Source organism: Magallana gigas, chromosome 3, assembly GCF_963853765.1.
Source record: "Magallana gigas chromosome 3, xbMagGiga1.1, whole genome shotgun sequence".
Taxonomy (NCBI): Eukaryota; Metazoa; Mollusca; class Bivalvia; order Ostreida; family Ostreidae; genus Magallana; species Magallana gigas.
In genome coordinates, this window is record NC_088855.1 from 1,936,231 (window position 1) to 1,958,175 (window position 21,945).

Consider the following 21,945-nt stretch of genomic DNA (forward strand, 5'->3'; position numbering starts at 1 on the left):
TAAACCGCTTCGCGATTTATAAAGCGTAAACTGCCCCAAACCATTTTATATCGTATAAAACAAATAAATATTGAATTCATTCCTTAAAGAGGTTCGATCCTCTGATTTTGGGTACCTCTAGTCTGGAAATTCTGTGTCATATATGAAATCTACTTGTAAATTCCTTTCTTATAATGCCAAATAAACTCTATTGAATAAAATAGTGAAGAAAAAAATCCATGTTTAGAGAGTGTAGTAAGGGACTATATTTTGTGGCGGAAGGTTTTTAAGAAGAAAATGAACATTTTTCATAACTCAGTTGTTTTAGAGTACCGTAATTTTAGCTTTCTTATTTTCCGTGCAGACCAAATTTTCAGATAGTTTATGCATTGGGATATCTTTGTATTGTTTCAAAGAACATATTTCAACAATATTTCAATATTTCTATCAACACATATTGGCATGTTTAAGTGATATTTCATAAAAGTAAAGAAAAAATCAACTCCAATTTACCCCTAAAATTAGCTTATTTCATGCAATATCTCAAAATTTACATTACAGACCCATACTTTTGGTTTTATTTTCTGAATATTTAAGTTTCTTTTGACAAGTTTGTCATAATTTGAGAAAAAGTTTGAGACTTTTAAATTATTTAATTGCATTTTGAATCGTTTATGAATAAAAATAGTATTTTTTCAGTGCAAAAAGGTCAAAATATCAATAAGGTGAAAAAATTGCAAACTTTTTCATTATGATAATTTTATTTGTATTAATTCTAAATAATGTAAATTTGTATTTGATACCATGGTTCATTTCAATAAAAAATTATAGAGGGAAAATTTTCATTCTCAGTGCAGAAAGGTCATATTAAATACACCGTAGCACCGAAAGGAGCATATAGACCCCAACATTTTGTTTTGAATTTTGGTTTAGATATGTGTGTAGATATTCAAAAAATACTTTAGAAAAAATCTTAGAGACTTTTGATCGCAGGATCCAACGTCCTTAAATATTACAAATGACTCAATTATATCACATGCATATATCATGGGGTGAAATTTCAATGAACTATAATTCAAGACATTTTGTATAAAACTTCCAATTCACATTCTTTTATTTGTTATCAGATTGCTATAATATCTTTATCGCATTTTGTCTTTCAAAACATTAATCCCAAACATTTGTTTACGTAAGGCGTAATTGCTTAATCGTTTTGAATTAACTCTTAACTTTGTGGACTTGATATAATTGACTCACTCAATGTGAAGTTTTACTCTGTGTCATCTGTCACTCATGCTTATAGTGCTAATTACTATTGTTTACTATTCTTATTTATATCATTTGTTCATTATTACCAGAGTCAAGAATTAGGCTTCGAATTGTTCGGGTGTAGTTTTTGGATTCCCAGAAATCACCCATACCGACCTAACGTTCAAATAAAGTGCTTTTTACCATCTAGAGCATTTTAGTCTTATTGTCGCCGGATATATAGAAACGCCATATTTTTCCCGGTGAAAGTTTGGTGGAGAATCCGGGTAATTCACCCGGGGCTGCTGCATAAACTTTGTAGCAGTTAGACTCCGTGTACCAACAACAAAGCGAGTTTCCCCGAGATTGTTAATTTAACGTGTCAGAAATGCAACCCAAGAGCAGAGGATTTCCACGCTCATTTCGACCATCAAACCAGCGTCGCTGCTTTTCGAGTTTCTGGACATCCCCAGGACTTGCACGACTACACTCTAGACCTGGATCCTGTCCAGCATGCTACAGTTGCGGGAATACTTTCACCCGCGGACACCTGTACTCGTGTCCAGCTACACGTTCGGAGTGTTTCGTGTGTGGATTACTTGGCCATTATGCTAAAATGTGCTTCTACGCAACCATTCCTTGCCATTCTCATCCGCGGAAAACTTACCCGGTGGCGACCAACGACAAAGGTTCGTTCAAAAATGGTTCGGCCAAGAATGGAAGGACCTGCAATCGGACAGTATCGTCTGTAGGATCGACTGATGCCCAAGCAGGATCAAAACTCGACCCTACTGTAGGAATTTCTGAGAAAAAGCCTCCAGAAGTTTATGTTGCAATTGCTGATATTTCGCAATGTAGAAAGCACGTTGCACAAACCAAGACCTTAAGCAAACGACGCCGGGACGCAAAAAGAATAAAAGATTATTACAACCGACTGGAACTTGTGAAACAGCTGCCGTTCCAGCACTTGAGTTCAGAAGACATTCAAAAATTATTTAGGCCTGTTGTAATTCAAGACCACATGACAACGTTGAGAAATCAAAATAAAATGCTAAAGAATGTCGTTAGCAATCTAAACACCAACTGCTACGATTTAGAACAGAGACTTAAAGACCTAAAGCAAAGACAGACCATCGCTAACCAGAAGATAGCAGTCTTAAACGACATCATCACCTCTCAAGAATACGACATTGCGGCCTTAAGGAAAAACTCAAGTTCAAGAAACCGAATTCACAACACTCCCGCGCCCAGACCAAGGACACCGGAAAATAATCAACGACAATTTTACCAGTCCGTCTACATCGGTCGAAGGCCGCGTGCACCCATGGCCAGCAATCCTCATCGGTGAGCTTTGAGACGAGGACGTCTCATTTTCCGTAGCGAGAGGGAATTATCATGGGGTGAAATTTCAATGAACTATAATTCAAGACATTTTGTATAAAACTTCCAATTCACATTCTTTTATTTGTTATCAGATTGCTATAATATCTTTATCGCATTTTGTCTTTCAAAACATTAATCCCAAACATTTGTTTACGTAAGGCGTAATTGCTTAATCGTTTTGAATTAACTCTTAACTTTGTGGACTTGATATAATTGACTCACTCAATGTGAAGTTTTACTCTGTGTCATCTGTCACTCATGCTTATTGTTTACTGTTTACTATTCTTATTTATATCATTTGTTCATTATTACCAGAGTCAAGAATTAGGCTTCGGATTGTTCGGGTGTAGTTTTTGGATTCCCAGAAATCACCCATACCGACCTAAAGTTCAAAAAAAGTGCTTTTTACCATCTAGAGCATTTTAGTCTTATTGTCGCCGGATATATAGAAACGCCATATTTTTCCCGGTGATACATACAATTAATTTTTTTAATGAAGGCGATTAAGTTTTGGTTTAAATAAATTAATAAAGTGGTCTTCCTTGGCTAAGCGCAGTATTTCATTTTCATTTGAAAGTTTATAAAATGGGAATAATTTAAATTTTCCCTGGCCGCATTCAGCAAAATGTTAACAACATGGAGTATTACGAACACTCGGGTATTTAATCTGTTGCTTGTGGACACGAGCACGCGCGTTTAGTTTCCCCGATTTACAAGATGGAAATTCGCGCCAATTTGTCGATGAACTGTAAATCGGAAAATGTTATTTATTGTGCTATTTGCCCAACATGCAACATTTTTTATATTGGACAGGCAGGGAAACTAAACGCGCGTGTTCGTGTATATAATTGTATATATATATATATATATAGAGAGAGAGAGAGAGAGAGAGAGAGAGAGAGAGAGAGAGAGAGAGGAGCTCGGTGAATATTGTACTTCTCGGGTAGCTAAATCATCGTATTGATCGAAGAACAGCAATAATTAATTCATTATATGATTCAGCAACGAATTCATACAAAAATATCAAATTTTATGCTAACGCAAAAAATCCATAGTTTCTTACTTGTCAATACCTGTTACAAATGTAAATAATAAGTAATTCTATAGGGCAAGTACTCTGCCAAATATTTTATTCAAAATAAAAAAATTATGTTATATTGGATCAATCACAAACTATACCGTCATGTTGAAAATAGAAAATATTCAACCGAAGCTTGCTTATAATAAAACAACTTCCTCTTGAGGAAAGTACACTGGCGCTAATTGTACACATTATAGTGACAAACACGAGAACACGTGCTGAGTAAGATAAATACCAATCATCTCTAACAAAACTTTTTACGGATATGAATTCCCCGCGTATATCTGCTTGTGTCTCCTTGTAAGAATACAGTGGTATTATTGTGGTAGAGAAGTTGTTAAACACTGTCCCAAGTGTCAGAAGAAAACTGCTAAACATTAAGATCTTGCTTGACATACTTAACAAAATAATACTACATACAGGGATGTTCAAATATAGTACAATATTAGGAGGCTTAAAGATATCGTTATCATTTCTCAAAGATCATTACTTATTATAGGAGTGTCGCTTTTATATAACACCGACCAATACTTCTTGTAAAGTAATATATGTACATGTATTGTACATGTATTTGTAAAATAGTACATCGGAAGTCACGACCGGAGAATACACACAGCAATAAGACAGTGAAGATGACTATGCTTTTTTGCATTTGATGGGTTCTATTTTTGAATTTGTTAGTTACACATGAAAAGTCTTTCAGTTCACCACTATCTTTTTTTTAACAAAAGGGTCATATATCATAGTGTAAAACATCTCGATTGAATTTTGAACGGAGAAAAAGCAACCAGTTTTTTAGTATTCAGCATTGAAAAATGAACTCTGGGTTAATAGTTTATTGATAAATGATTTCAGAAGACACCCCTTAATCTTTCAGTTTAGATCATGCATACTTGAATAAGAAGTGATAGAGTTTTTTGAGGTTGTAGTCTAGTATGCACTTAGTATAATGAATGATCAAGAAGTATGCCATAGATACGACAGAATCATGTTAAGTCGACGTAAAACAATTCATATTCATTAATTAAGAAATAGCTGAAGGTAATGAACAAAATGCCTAATTTTCTATGAAATTCTTACTACCTTAAGGAGTCATTAAATCAATTCTTATACATTGTTCAGCCCGGTACTTTATGAATGTGGGTAAATCAAGTACACAACAATGAAATCCTTTTATTTTGATAATATCATTAAAAGGGGTATCATATATCTGCTTTAAAAAATCACATTTGGTTTGGAGCGGTTTGATTGGAGTTTGGTTTGGTTTAGATGCAAAACTCTGAATAATAAAAAAATACTTTTCAAAACTAGACCTTTATTTTGGATGAGACAGTGTTTCTTGTGACACTTGTAACATTCAAACAAATAAACACAAGATCTATTATTGATATATATTTTATTATATAATTTTTTATAGTTTTTTTAATTATTTATTTTTATACCATTTATTGATTCCTTATAAACAAGTATATAATAACATATCAGAAAATAGCATATGGTGAAAAGATTTACAATATATATCAGGTTTTTAAAAACTAAACATCTACACTGTATATGTATATGAGTTAATCAGAAAAAAGGAAAAAAATCAACATATGTTGAAAAAACGTATACGATATATATCAAGTTTTTATGAAATAAAGATGCTACATGTACAATTTATACATGTATGTGTTAATCAGAAAAAAGTGGGGGGAAAAATCCTTGCGTTGATAATTTACATGTGATTTTTTTGGCCCGCATATAACAAAGGGTTTCACTACCATCAGTCAAAGTCTGTGTCCATGTTAGAAACCCTTGTATACAACAGAGGGACTGTCTCCCTCGGAGGGTGGGCGTATATATATAATAGATATAAGCATAAATACATATTCATAGCATAAATGCATATTCATAGTAAAAATGCAAAGTTTTGAAAAAGCTTCTTTTCTTTCATTTGATGTAAAAAGGATAGAACTGAACAATATGATAAAGTATTCTCTTTAATATACATTCTTAACGATTGACTTGTTTTCAACTCTACATAACATTTTATATTTGTAAATTCTGAATGGAACAAATGAGAGGAAGATTTTATAAGCTTTGTTGTTTCGTTATCATCAACAAAAAAACCAACAATGACATTTTTCCTAACAACAGTGAAATTTAAGCATTGGCTTGCCATATGCCAAACATGTTTTACATTTACACAATCAAAAATTAGATGCTGTGCATTTTCTAGCTCGATTCTACATATTTTGGTTTTTTATTATATTAAAGTTTTTTTTAATAAGATACATTAAGTTTTCAGAAAAAAAGATTTAAAAAATACAATTATATATTTATATCAAAAATATTAAAATTTGATCTAGACTGCAGATTCATTGTTTAAATCCAGGTACTTCTCGTCTTCTTTTTAAGAACAAAAGTACCCCAGCTGTCATCACTACCGCTACAGCTATCACAAGGACAATGATCAAGGTCGTTATGATGACGGGGGAACCTGGTTCATCATCAAGGGGCGTGGTATCCTCTACAGAAATAAAACAGAAAAACACCAAGAGCATGGGATATCCAGTGTTATTAAAAGATATGTGAAGAAAAAACCAAGAAACAAAACAAGACATAACAAAACAAGAGAAACAACGGAATATTACATAATATCCAAATATCCATTATGATAAGAACAATGTACATGTTATCTTCAGAAGAAATACACCAGAGACAAAAGAAAAGCTAGAAGTAAACATTTATGTAAGTGCCCCGTACATACTTCAGTAAACTCTGCAATATTACAACAGCAATAGAACAATTTTGCGTAGTGTACAATGAGCATTGATACTGTTGATGGGTATTGTATTCACGATTATATAACAATCAGTACAGCTACTTGAATAAGCTGGAAATCCACAATTTTTAAATTACTGTAGACTTAATCTAAAACAGCTTGTGTCGGGCTTTTATATACCTATGACCTTTAAGACTTGCTCTTGACAGATTCCTGCAGCATTGCAGCAAGAATAGTTTCCTGAAGCACTTTCATCACAGACCTTAACCAATTTCGAACCATTTACTACTTCGGTTAAATTGCTAGGGATCTAGAAAGAACAAAAAATGCATATTTTTTATAAGATGAATACTGATTTTTAAATATTTGAGTTCATAGAAATTTTGAAAAAAAACAAGAGATAATCAGAATAATAATTCCATGTTATAAAAAGACAAATCTAGTTAAATACGACGATTATAAAACACAGAATAGCACGCTACAATCTACATTCAATACCATTTATATTTAGAATATTTTGCATCCATGCGTTAATCCATTATTACAGAAAATAATTAGAAACCACTAATCGGCATTGTCGTTAATGTATGAATAGCGACCACAAACCATTTGGCAGTATTTATCGCTGGTATGCAACATCTGTATCAATCTCAAATCAATTTTGTTAAATTTAATTTCGATAAACAACGCTTTCGCGGTTTATAAAGCGTAAAATGCCCCAATCCATTTTAAATTCGTATAAATTAGGTAGCTATTGCATTCATTCTTTAAACTTTATCATACAAGGAAATTACTCATTTATGCAACTATGAAAGTCTTTATCAAAACTTTTGAACTCCAAAGTTTTATAGAACAATATACATGAATGCAACTGCAAATTGGCAAAGCATCTGACAATGAAGGGTCACAGTAAAATGTATATATACCGGCATCAAATTGGATTAAGTAAAAGAAATATATGAGTTTTGGGACACATTTGAAGGTTTGCACTAAGACCATTTATAGAGGCGCATATATTTATTGTCTAATCACGATGAAAAGAATGATTGATTAAAACAAGGAGTAAATAAAATATTCAAAAATGGATTTAATGAGATTTGATTTGTAATGGGGTTTTTGAATGATGTGCTTTTGTTTTGTTTTGATTTTTTTTATTATTGTTGTCGCTTTTTTAAAAAGAAAAATCTAACAATGGCATTATTTTCTAATTTTTTAAAAATATATATGTATGACATTATTCATCTAAAGCGTTTTTTTCTTATTTCTGATAGTGCACTACATCTTTAGTCAAAATGAAACGGTATCGACTACATGCAGTTATAAAGCTATTTTTTTCTTCTCAATTTCAAAAAAATGCAAGTATTTTTTTACAGCACATGTTTGTTTTAGATATCTAGTACATTTTTGGAAAAATTTATCGACTCGATATATCCATGTAAACTTGAAATAAAAGATACCACATTTTCTGCGTCATCTGTTTCATATTTGGATATTTTACTTGGAAGGCACATTGATGGTAACCGAACAACAAAAGTTTATGATAAACGCGATGACTTCAATTTTGTAGCAGTATACTTTCATCACCTTTATAAAGAGTTTTTGTCTCTCAGTTTATTCGTTAAGCAAGGACATGCTTCTAATTATGAACAAGGTGAGGCAAGCTACTGAAACAAGTTGATAAAACATGACTACCAACAGTCTCGATTAAAGTAATTTTTTTAAAGTTCAATGGTCGATACCACGACCTTTTCAGCAAATACAATCTTCCACTAGGTCGCATGCTGACTGACGTTTTTCATACGTATTGTTAAACCACAGTTGATAACCTAATTGTCTACTGATTTTTCCTTTTTCCCAATGACGACAAAGAGCACACGGGGATGTGACCGGTCAGCAGAGGATGCTTGCTCCACCACGGCACCTAATCCTACCTATTTGTTTTAGAGGTCCGTGTTTGCTGTGCTCCTGTTTTGTATTTTACCTTTGGACTTTTGATTTTGAATCCTGTTTGTATCACCACATGTCATTTGTAAAAATAAATTGGATCAATAATATTTGCTTCACAACATTTGTAAGCCTCTTTCTGTTGACTATGTTTTTTGGTTTACACAAATCAAACATTTTAATTCAATAATTCCAACAAAGCCATTCATTGTGATATTAAGTAAGTGATTAAATTAAGAAATTTGATGAAACCCTCTTCTTGGCTAAACCTCCTAGGTAAAAATAAGTAAATTTTACCTATGCCCCTAGAAAAAGCGATTTGATTGCTAAAAAAAATAAGAACACATCGGAGTCAGGACTAACTTATTATCAATTTTAATGGCTTCTTTTATGAATAATTGATGACAAGATACACATGAGTAACAGACATACTCCAAGGATCTACTAGGCCAGCTGGACAGCTAAACTATTTGGTCATTGAATCTATAAAATTCAAAATCTGTATTCATTCTTAAACTCTGCAGTATGATATTTATTATGTACAACTTTATGTTTGCATTTTTATTGTAAAAGCCCTTTTTTGAAATTTGAATAAAATCAAAGTAGGTTACCTTTAGAATTCCATGTTCTCCTGTATAGCATGTTGTTACATTGCACCCCTTTATTTCTACAGGGTCATCGAAACAAACACCTACAGGAAATACACATCAAAGTACATGTATCAATGATTAGTCTTTAATTTAAATATCTAGCATACTAATGTCGTTATGTATTTCTAACATAATGTCTGTGTGTATACAGTTATGTGAAGTAATACACGATTTTCACCGCCAACGTATGAAAGACCAATTTGATAAATGGAATGCACTATTCATGGTACTTAAAATATAAAAAAAAACCGATAAGGTAATTTTATTTGTTATTTCTCCCCTTTTATGACAATACCCGTGAATTTTAATGTTTTTGCAATTAAGTTATGCATTTTATATACAATATGCATGTCATATGACAAAAAAATCCTCACTAGTACTGCAAAATTAGGCTGCGATTTCACAAAATAACTTAAGTTTTTACCTAATTTAAAACTCAAATCCTGAGAATTTACTCATCTGAAATTTTTCTCAAATTGCATTTCTCAAAACAAAGATAGTCAATTCTCAGCTGAGTATAATTTTTTACTTAGCTGAGTAAGAATTTGTCACAAGTGGCCCCTTATAACTTCTATATGTGTTTTTGTAAAATTAAGAATTTATTCTTAATAAAAACAAATCGTATGCTTAACTTTTAAACAGAGGAAAAATTGAATCAAATTAACAAGTGTCATAAAATGTTACAGACACTAAATATAGATTACATATTGACATTATCGTATATAATATATAACAAACAACAAATCACATTCATTACATTATGGTTACCTTAAAAGCATTATAAAGTAGAATATGCACAGTTATTCTATTCAACACAAACAATTAAATTAGTTCCTTTAGTTCAAGGTAGATAACTCTGCCAAAATTATTATTTTTTATTGAAAAAAATATTTAACAAACTTGCATGAAATATTCCATATACGCTGATTATTGAGTGGAATAGATATAAGAAATGAACATATTAGACAATTTATACTGTTTTAATGATGTTTATGACATATTTATATTTGAGATTTGACTTAAAGAGGTTTTTTCCTCTGATTTTGGGTAGCCATATTGGGTCACCTCTAATCTGGAAATTTTGTTTTATATATGAACTCTACTTGTTAATTCTTTTTTACCATGCCAAATGAACTATATTGAATGAAATTGTTAAGGAAAAATTGCATATTTACAGAGTTTAGTAAGGGACTATATTTTGTGGCAGACGGTTTTTAAGAAGAAAATGATCATTTGCATATCTTAGTTGTTTTAGAGTACTGTAATTTTAGCTATCTTATTTTCAGTGCAGACCAAATTTCCAGATAGTTTATGCATTGGGATATCTTCGTGTTGTTTCAAAAACATATTTTAACAATATTTCAATATTTCTATTGACATGTATTGGGATTTTTAACTGATATTTCATAAAAGTCAAGTAAAATGAAATCCAATTTTCCCCTAAAATTATCTCATTTCAAGCCATATCTCAAATAAACAATATAGACCCATACTTTTGGTCTTATTTTCTGAATTTGTAAGTTTCTTTGGACAAGTCTGTCATAATTTGAGAAAAAGTTTGAGACTTTAAAATAATTTCATTGCATATTGAAATATTTATTAATAAAAATAGTGTTTTTTCAGTGCAAAGAGGTCAAAATATTAGTTTCGTGAAAAAATTGCCAACTTTTTCTTTATGATAATTTTAATTTTATTAATTCTAAACAATGTAAATTTGTATTTGATACCATGGGTCATTTCGATAAAAAAATCATAGAGGGAATAGCGATTTATGTGGAATTTGCACTTTCAGTGCAGAAGGGTCATATTTAATATACCGTAGCACCGAAAGAAGCAAGTAGACCCTAAAATTTTGTTTTGAATTTTGGTTTAGATATGTGTGTAGATATAAAAAAATACTTTAGGAAAAAACAAAAAGGATCCAACGTCTTTAAGTCTGCTATGGAGGTTACAGTTACTTATTAAGTTTTTATCTCAGATTGAGTAAAAAACGACTAAGATTTTTTGTGAAATGCAGAGATGTGAGTTTCTCAGATTTGGGAAAAAACTCAAATATTTGAGAAATAACCCAGACTCTGAGATATGACTTATTTTTTTTTTGATGAAATCGGAGCCAGATTTTCAAAAATGTCATTATCATAATCAGTCTACCCGAGATGCACTTTATCCACGGATAATTTTAAAAAATTATAAAAAAAAAACACAGTCTGATGCACTAGTCAATCATCCATTGTGTGACTCTTATCCCCCGATTTTCAGAAAGACCAGTGTACTGGTAGTTTGATCTCCCGTTGATTAATTTAGGGGGTGGATTCAATATCTATTTGTTTCATATGATGTGAAATAGTTTTTGGCCGTTTATGCTTTATAAACCGCCAAGTAAAAGTGTGCGGTGTTGATTTTCTAACGATGGTTTTCAAGTTGTCAAATACAGATACAACCAAAGTAACACTACAAATCATCCTCTTATTTTTGTGTATCAATTGATTATACCAGTGTATAAATTCAATATACAAGTGCGTATATTATTTCTTGAAATGCTGTACGAATGACACATAAAAAACCGAGACACTTGAAACAATTTTTTTCTGGTTTTTGTTACCTTTTACTATAAGGTAAATATTATATCCTGTATAATTTTCAAAATTTGCGTATCGGATTTCTAAGTAATACTTGGCTTCATCGCTTTCTCTTAGATCTGTGATGTTTATAGTGGTAGGCTCTTTGGGATTATGGAATATTCGCCCCGTAAGTCGGTGGAAATCTTCAAAATATGTGATAAGGTCCGTTGACACGTTTGGTTCAAACTTGGCAAACATGTGAAAACTTTCATGTCCCTGGTCCCAAATCCAGGTGTAACTTTTAACTTCTTCGTCTTTCAAAATGTCAGGTTTAAACTCCATAGTCACATTGCCAGCAACACATTCACTAACTTGATCCTCAGCAAATGCTGAAGAAAAAATAAACACAAAATTAAAGACAATATATTTTTACATAAGAAAGCTTATCATAATTATATTTAACTTTGAAGCATGGGGCCCCAATATTAGTCTAAGAGTCATAATTTTAATCATTTAGAACAAACACATTCTTGGATATGCTTATATTATATTCTCAGAAAGTGTAGCATTCTTTGACTTTAGGTTTTTCATAGATATTTTTATGTTTAATAGTGAACCCTTTCTTGGGCACCCAACTATTGGTTTGAAGGGTCACGGTTTTAACAATTTAGAATCTACAGTATTCAAGGGTTATATCAGTAATTTTACAAATCCTAGCATTGTCATTCTTGAGAAGATTAAAAAAACTGTCTATATGAAATTTTGAACTCCTCCTGGGGCCCAAGTTTTAATCCGGTGGTCACATTTTTAACAATTAATAATCTTCACTATTTGAGGATTCTTGCAGAAGGATCTCACAAATTGTGGCATTGTAGTTCTTAAGAAGACGATTTTAAAACATTGTCCCCATGTACATGTATTTTTATGTTAAACTTTGAGCTTCTCTTTGGACTTAATGAATAATCCGGGGATCATGGTTTTAAAATTTAGAATTTTTAATTTAGATATATAGTGGTTCCTGAGAAAAAGATTCTTTTATACACACATCTTTTTCATTGTATTGCAGTTTTCTCCCTTAAAAAAAAGCTTCGACGTTTATTTCAATAATTGATAATTCCCTTTCTATTAAGATTCTTTGTCTAAGTTTGATTTATGTTGGTCAATTGGTTCTAGAGAAGAAGTAAGAAAATGTCAAAAGTTTACAAACAGTCAGACCAATCAGATTTCGGTATCTAACATGAAAGTATAATAAAATAGAAATAAAACACTGATACAAAAACATTGACAAGACACGTATAATACTGTCAAACGGTTGTCGGTTGTAAAACATGTTTTCTTTTACATGCTATTATATGAAGTAACATTCATAAGTTGAACAGTGTAAAATTACATACCTCGCGATTTATTTCACCTGGACAGGTATGAAACTAATTGCTGTAGAATCAAAACAGCCAGAATCAGAAGAGAAGTAAAGAAGCTCTCAATCACTTACCTTTGGCTTCAAAGAATTGTTCTAGACATTTTCCTTCAGCATTACAGCAAGAATAGTTGCCTGAAGCACTCTCATTACAAACCCTTACCAGTTCAGAACCATTCACGATTTCGGTTTGATTATCAGGGGTCTAGAAAAATAACATCTAAATTGTTAGCACTCAATTAGTATACATATTCATTAATAAATTAATTCATCGACTTATAAATCAAACTTAATTAATTAAAGAATATGTTTTGTAAATGCTTTTAAAAATTAATATGGGCATAGTGCAATACATATTATAAAAGACAAGAAAAATAATATCAAAAATAGTTACAGGGGGTAAACATGGTATATTTTTAATCTCATGATTTATTTCTTAACATTTGTAATTTTATTTCCTTTACGCTTTCTAAAACACACTTATTTTGTGAACTTTTTCAAAATTTATTTATTCATATCTCACAAACGCTTTATTGATAAGGTGACGTGAACTTATGTCATAGATGACCCCTTCATACTTTTCACCTTGCAGGGATACATGTTTAAAAAACTTTCACACACATTATTTTATATCTAATTTAATGTCATAGTTTAAAAAAGTCAATAGTCATGTACATAATTTTACTTATAGTATTCTTATTTTGAAATTTTGAAAGAAAAATACCAAATTGAAATCAAAACGGATATTTTTTGTATTTAGTTTATGAAATCAGATAAAGTTTAAGAAAAAATGGTACCTTTAACGTTCCATTTCCCCCTGTGTAACATGTTGATAATGCACATGGACCAATTTCATTTGCTTTGTCAAAACATATATCTACAATAAATCTGTTGATTACCAAAAAGATGGGGAATGTTAATAATGGGTGTCCGTTTAAAACATTAACTTTTTTCTTTTACCAGATAATTTCTTGACCCTTATAATATTGAAAGATAAAGTCATATACAGTACAACAATTTGAATCAAGTAAAAATACCAGATTACAAATTTTTCTGTGTATGACAAATTTATTGCTTTCTTTGTATAATAAACGAGAGAAAACAAGAGAGAAAGGTAAAGGGAAAAAGAGAAAGACGAGAGAGAGAGAAAGATACAGAGGGAAAAGAGAAAAGATAGAGAGAGAAAAAGAGAAAAATATAGAGAAAAGAGAAAGATGAGAGAGAAAGATACAGAGGAAAAAAGAGAAAAAGATATATAGAGAGAGAAAGAGAAAGATATAAGGAGAAAAGAGAAAGATACAGAGGGAAAGAGAAAAAGATAGAGAGAAAAGAGAAAGATATAGAGAGAAAAGAGAAAGGTGAGAGAAAAAGAGAAAGATATAGAGAGAAATATAGAAAGAAAATAAGAAGTATCGTAATTATCGACTTTTTTCGTCCTTTTACTGTTCAAACGTAATATTCTGTATTGAACCAGTTATCTGTTTACATGAACGATTCATAATAAAATTTTCATTTATTGCCAGAGTGATTTTTCTTCGAAAGTAATTTTTAAAACCAATTTTGGAGTTGAAATAAACTTTTAAAAATGTTACTAGAAAGGGTAATCAGCAAAGGAAAATATTTATCATCCAATAACTAATCAACTACTGCAATAATCTGTCTTAAGTAATGGTTTTTCAATTGTCTACAATTATCTTATATCCATACTTATTATTGTTTTATTGAATTGCGTAATAATATCGGTAATATATATCAAAATATTAAGTTTTTAAATATGTGCTTTGTTTGCATTCAAAAATCTATAGTATGTATAAAATTTTCATTTTATTTAAGCCTTGATACACCTATCAAACAAGTCTGTTGTTATGATTTGAAAAACAATTCATATCTTGAATATCATAAACCTGTAGGCAACTTTCACTTGCTAGATTAAGATTTTGGTGTAAACCCAGCATTTAATTTTTTTTCTCTAGTGTTTCATGTACAAGGAAGCTTGTCTAAATCCCGATTTTATCAGGATCCACTCTAAAAAAATCGGTTGAGAATTTATTGAGGATGTGTTTAACGTAAAAATAAGAACTGCTGCTTCGACGAAATCCATAAAATTAATAATGAATACGTAAAATATTCAGCGAAGGTCATATACAAGTTCATTTCTCTTTGATCTTTCTTTTAATAAAAAGAAACTTGATACAAATCAGCAGCACTTTTCTGAAAGTACTAGATATACAGAATTTAATAGTTATTTCATTATAAATTCAAATAAAGGTATGTTCTTGCGGTATTGGAATTTGTTTATGACTTTCATTAGTGAGAATTTATAAAACACATCTTGGCCTGCTATTCAATGACATCATTAAGTATTATACAAAATGGCATTTACTGTGCTGTTTCCTTCAATATCAAAGTATAATAAAAAAAAATATTTATATACATTGTAGTACAGTCAGATCAAGCATACCTTTAACAACGTTTATCATAGCATAGCATAGCATTGAAATTTCATATCAAAGCAATGAAATCTCATACCATAGCATTGGAATATCATACCATAACATTGGAATTTCTTAGCATGGCATTGGAATCTTATAGCATAGCATTGGAATCTTACAGCATAGCATTGAAATATCATATCATAGCAATGAAATCTCATACCATAGCATTGGAATATCATACCATAACATTGGAATCTCTTAGAATGGCATTGGAATCTCATAGCATAGCATTGGAATCTTAAAGTATAGCATTAAAATTTCATATCATATCAATGAAATCTTATACCATAGCATTGGAATATCATACCATAACATTGGAATCTCTTAGAATGGCATTGGAATCTCATAGCAAAGCATTGGAATCTAACAGTATAGCATTAAAATTTCATATCATAGCATTCAAATCTAATACCATAGCATTAGAATCTCATTCCATAGCATACAATCTCGTAGATTCTCAATTGTCATATCATACCATAGCATAGCACACTACATGATTTTAACTCGGCTCTAAATGCTAAATTAAAAAGAAGTATGTTCAAATTGCAGATTAGTTGTAAACTTTGCCTTCTTGTCATTTTTCATCGAAGTATTTTTAACTCTTCTTTGTAAAGATGCATTTTTGATTAAATATCGTAGCATACCATAGCACAGGGTCGCATACCATATCGTTAAGACTTTTTATATCTACTTCTCATAGCATATCATACAAATCACATAGCGTTCCATTGAATTTCATAGCATGTCACTAAAATTGCATAGCATAGCATAAAATTATAAAAGATATGCGTGTACATGAAATGACTGTACACTTTCACAGTGCTAAAAAAATGTGACATAACCTTTTTAATATACTTAAAAAGATCAACAGTTGTTTTTAAAGCATGTATTTCAGCTTAAATCGTTTAATTTACCCTATAATTTTGATAATTACAATGCCATCATCTAATAATAGGTGACGTTTTCATTTCGGAAGGAGTTTAATTGATAACGATCTTAGGTTTCCGAACTAAGAAAATATAACAAGGTCCTATAGTTATTTTTGCATATATATACGCCATCAAAGGCGATAATCATGCTTAGATATTAAAATTGTGATTTTTTAGTTAGAATTGTAGGCAATATTAGTGAGATTCATTGTCCCAAGTAATATAGAGACGATAAGAAAAATGACTTATACGTAACTTTGGGGCAAACCTCCGCGTCGAAAACCGACTATCGTCAAAATGACTATCGACAACATATGACTATCAGCCACATATAATTATCGGCAAAATATAACTATCAACAACATATGACTATGGACAACAAATGACTATCAATAACATATGACTGTCGGCAAAATATTACTATCGGAAACATATGACTATCGAAAACATATGATTATAGGCAACATATGACTATTGGAAACATATGACTATCAACAACATAGGACTATCGGCAACATATGGCTATTGACATCATATGACTATCGGAAAAATATGACTATCAACAACATATGACTATCGGAAACATATGCACATCACAAATATATGTTTATCAGCAACATACGACCATTGGAAAGATTTGACAATCAACAACATATAACAATCGGTAACATTTTGACTATCGTCAAAATATGACTATCGGAAACATATGACTACCAAAAACATATGACAATCGACAACATATGACTATTTACAACACATGACTATTGGTAACATATGACTATCTTAAATATATGACTATCATCAACATATGATCATCAGAAACATATGAATATCAGAAACATACGACTATTGGAAAGATATGACTATCAACAACGCAATTTACACCTACCTTTGATTGTTAGGTATTCATACACATCATTTTGGCAATTGCTATCATCGAATGTAAGACATGTTTGTGCATAAAAAACATAATAGCCTTCATCGCTTTTTCTTAGATTTGTAAGGTAAAGGGTCGCAGGCTCGTCGGGACTATGGAATATTCTATCTTGGTGGTGGAAGATATCATCATTATATATGATAAGGTCTGCTGATACGTTGGGTTCAAACATGGCATATCTGATGAACAGGTCCATACCCTTGTAAACGTACCGCGTATAGCTTATCACCTCTTTGCCTATGAGCTTCTCCGGTTTAAATTTCATTGTTGTGTTGCCAGCAATGCATCCTTGGTTTTGAGCCAATGCTAGAAAACATTGATATAGAGTCACAATTGTGTATATGCTTAACAGTTGTTGTTTGAAATATAATCGTTATAATCACTATTAAATGCAATGTCCTTTCCCTCTTTGTACAGTATAGGAATTTTGAAGGTGGTTACCATTCCTTCGTGTCGGAATATTGCTCTTTACTTAACCGTCGATGTCACTTGATATATTTATTTTCAAAAGAAAGCACTGGATTCCTGACATGATATGAACACTTGTTCATCAATGATAATTGAACATCTTTGTAGTCGATCAATTTTAGCATTGTTATTTACAGCATCAATGTAACTTTGAGTAAACAAAAAATGCGTTTTCACCGCCATTATAATTGACGCACAATTATAGCGTTGATAATTTCCTTGATTATATTCAAAATTAATTACTTTATCACAATTTGATTTTTATCCTTATTACATGTAGTATAATCTGTTGGAATTCCCATGGGTACCAATTTTTGTATTCTTATGAAGCAGAATATATTCAAAAACTTGTATGTGAAAAAAATAAATCACTCGCTGTGGTCTTTAACTCTACATTCAGGTATATCGACGACGTATTATCAATTAACAATTGCTATTTCATTTCTTACATCGACCAATGAACTTCAAAAAAAGATTTAAAGATTCAACATAGTCTGCATCATCTGTTTCTTATTTGGAAACTGGACATTGATGGTAACCCAACAACAAAACATTATGATAAAAGTAATGACCTCAATTTTTCTAAAGTTACATTTGCTTACTAATCTAGCAATATATCTTTATCACCTGCATATGGTGTTTCTGTCTCAAAGTTAATTTAATAAGAAAAGGGCATGCTCTTCGTATGAACAGTTTCTAAGGCGAGGCAAGCTACTGAGTAACTGAGTTGATAAAACAGGGCTAACAACATTCTCGTTTAAAGTCATCTTTTAGTTAGTTCTATGGTCGATACAACGATCTTGTCAGCAAATACAGTCTTCCACTGGGTCATAAATATTAAAAGAACAAACATGACAAGCAACATGACAAGCAATCTAATAGTACTGCGTACCCAAAAACTTTAATGAAATATCGTTTAATATGCTAAATAAATTTCTGGAAAAAAGTCGACGAAAATGATTTTAAAAGAGAACTCGTTTACAATTAGCATCAACTGTTGATCAAACGTTTACTTAAAACTTAAAATTGGTTTGTGGCTCATCATTATGAAGCTACGATTACTTCAACGAACTATAATGAATAGGGTCATTACAGCGAAGAGGGACAGAGTGATGGACAGACAGCGGTAAAAACTAAAGTCCTATCCAGGAGATTAAACAAGAAATTTTTTTTACTCTTATTTGCTCTAAAGTTCATTAGTCAGGCTACTCGTAAGGTTCTTCTGCTAATAAATTTAGTAAATATAGTTCAAAAGCGACAAATCCCTTGAAATGCAAGATACCGGTATGTTTCTGAAAATACTATAGTATGTAAGTATTTCCTGAATAATAAATAGGTTGCAATGGTCTGGAACGGGAGTGACCATAAATTTACTTGTCAGTCCATCAACCTCCATTAATTGCAGTAATTTCTGTTTTCTAAAATAGAAACTCAAGAAAGTATTTAATGTTTTAAAATCACAAAGCTAAAATTTCATACCAAAGTGCTAATAGAACATTAATCCTTCCAAAGATTATTTTTAAAATTTTGTTGCAACCACAAATTTCGTGTTTATATCACCTATCTGCCATGAGTGAATAAACATTTGGAACGCCTTAGCTGCTCTTACAGAAATGCATTGAAAAGACACCGGGTAATCAATTGTTAACCGGTTCTTTTTCTATACCACCCTGCGAATGTTATTGTCGTTTGAATTTACACCACGTGTTTTTTTACCCTTTCAGTTTTGCAATAAATATCGTGCCTCGTGTTTAAAGTCTATTTCATATAATCTATAGGACCTTGTAGTCAAATATAAAATCTAGCGGTTTTTAGCTCACCTGAGCCAAAGGCTCAAGTGAGCTTTTCTGATCACAATTTGTCCGTTGTCTGTCATTATCGTTGTCGTCGTCGTTATCGTCGTTAACTTTTCACATTTTCATCTTCTCAAGAACCACTGGACAGATTTCAACCAAATTTGGCACAAAGCACCACTAGGTGAAGGGAATTCAAGTTTGTTCAAAAGAAGGGCCACGCCCTCTTTAAAGGGGAGATAATTGAGAATTTTTGAAAATTTGTTGGTATTTTTCAAAAATATTCTTCTCAAAAAGTATTTGGCCTGAAAAGCTAAAACTTGTGTGGAGGCATCCTCAGGTAGTGTAGATTCAAGTTTGTTCAAATCATGGTCCCTGGGGTTAGGGAGGGGCCACAAGAAGGGGATTAAGTTTTACATAGGAATATATAGAGAAAATCTTTAAAAATCTTCTTCTCAAAAACTATTGGGCCAGGAAAGCTCAAATTAACATGGAAGCATCCACAGGTAGTGTAGATTCAAGTTTGTTCAAATCATGGTCCCTGGGGGTAGGGAGGGGCCACAAGAAGGGGATTAAGTTTTACATAGGAATATATAGAGAAAATCTTTAAAAATCTTCTTCTCAAAAACTATTGGGCCAGGAAAGCTCAAATTAAAATGGGAGCATCCACAGGTAGTGTAGATTCAAGTTTGTTCAAATCATGATCCCTGGGGGTAGGGTGGGGCCACAATAGGGGGATGAATTTTTACATAGGAATGTATAGAGAAAATCTTAAAAAATCTTCTTCTTAAAAACAATTAGGCCAGGAAAGCTCAAATTTGAATGGAAGCATCCTCAGGTAGTATAGATTCGAGTTTGTTCAAATCATGATCCCGTGGGGTAGGGTGGGGCCACAATTAGGGGATCAATTTTTACAAAGGAATATATAGAGAAAATCTTTAAAAATCTTCTTCTTAAAAACTATTGGGCCACAAAAGCTCAAATTAAAATGGGAGCATCCTCAGGTAGTGTAGATTCAAGTTTGTTCAAATCATGATCCCTGGGGGTAGGGTGGGGCCACAATAGGGGGATGAATTTTTACATAGGAATTTATAGAGAAAATCTTTAAAAATCTTCTTCTTAAAAACAATTAGGCCAGGAAAGCTCAAATTTGAATGGAAGCATCCTCAGGTAGTGTAGATTAAAGTTTGTTCAAATCATGATCCCTTGGGGTAGGGTTGGGCCACAATTGGGGGGTCAATTTTTACATAGGAATGTTTAGAGAAAATCTTTAAAAATCTTCTTTTTAAAGACCATTTGGCCAGAAAAGCTTTAACTTGTGTAGAGGCATCCTCGGGTAGTGTAAATTCAAAATCACAGTCCCTAGTGGTAGGGCGGGGCCGTGATGGCGGTTTGAATTTTTACATATATAGAGAAAATCTTTAAAAATATTCTGGGATTTTTTTCGGTCCAAAACTCAGTACTTAGTGTGAAAGCACAGGTTATGCAGATATAAGTTTGATGAAACCATGATACCCTAGAGAAAAGTGGGGCAACAAAATGGGGGGGGGGGTATATAGGAAAAGAGAAAATTCATCTTACAGGTACAACAACAAAAGGGGATTGGTATTTACCAAAAGAAAGAGGTGGGTAAAAATTGGCAGATTTTCAATTTTTTTTAGCAAGATCTACTGTACTTAGTTGTCAATATATTTTGATACTGTAATGCTAATTTGATCAGAATTAAGGCAATTGTTGCTCAGGTGAGCGATTTGGCCCCAGGCCTCTTGTTTATTTTAGGGTTTATCTTCATTATTTGGGTATATCCCTCTATTTTTTAGAAAGTAGTGCTTTTGAGCACAATAGTCCCTATACTTGCAGAGTGTATATACATTTTATTGGGACATTTTAAATCAGAATGCTTGACACATGTCAGAAAAGAGGATTTGCAATTTTAAAACCAAGTGTCAAAAATGAATTATCATTTGAAGAAAAAGATTGAAATTGTTTGATGTACATCCTTTCCAAAACTGAAAAAATCCCCACTTTTACTTTAATTTTCAGAGTTTTTCAATACAGACGCATTTTGCCGGTAAACGAATTTGACTTCAAACCACGAAATTTTAACAGGAAAGAGACAATTTGATGAGCTTTCATTCAAGAGATCCCTCGTTGCTGAACGAAAATTAGGGCCCGAGCTATGAACCCTAACGTAAAAATTACCGCCTATGGAAAATATATTAATGGACTTTACCCATTTGGTGGATAAAATGAAATTAATAAGACAATAGAAATTGTTGGGTTTTTTTTCTGC

General features: G+C 31.8%; 2 protein-coding genes across 6 annotated transcripts in view; both read right to left on the reverse strand.

The window, feature by feature from the left end:
- LOC105338195 (uncharacterized) overlaps positions 1 to 21,945 on the reverse strand; it is a 410,054-nt gene that overhangs the window by 69,150 nt on the left and 318,959 nt on the right. The gene's annotated exons all lie outside the window — the stretch shown is intronic.
- LOC117692686 (uncharacterized) overlaps positions 5,675 to 21,945 on the reverse strand; it is a 55,601-nt gene continuing 39,330 nt past the window's right edge. For 2 of the 3 annotated variants that reach the window (XM_066078023.1, XM_066078022.1), the window contains 7 exons: positions 17,344 to 17,697; positions 13,828 to 13,907; positions 13,106 to 13,235; positions 11,655 to 12,002; positions 9,014 to 9,093; positions 6,639 to 6,768; positions 5,676 to 6,203 (listed from right to left, as the gene is read on the reverse strand). In XM_066078023.1, coding sequence (XP_065934095.1) covers positions 6,052 to 6,203; positions 6,639 to 6,768; positions 9,014 to 9,093; positions 11,655 to 12,002; positions 13,106 to 13,235; positions 13,828 to 13,907; positions 17,344 to 17,697 — 1,274 coding nt within the window. In that variant the 3' untranslated portion in view covers positions 5,676 to 6,051. Of the gene's footprint in view, positions 6,204 to 6,638; positions 6,769 to 9,013; positions 9,094 to 11,654; positions 12,003 to 13,105; positions 13,236 to 13,827; positions 13,908 to 17,343; positions 17,698 to 19,338; positions 19,460 to 21,945 lie in introns of those variants that run through there. The other variant, XM_066078024.1, reaches the window with a different exon arrangement.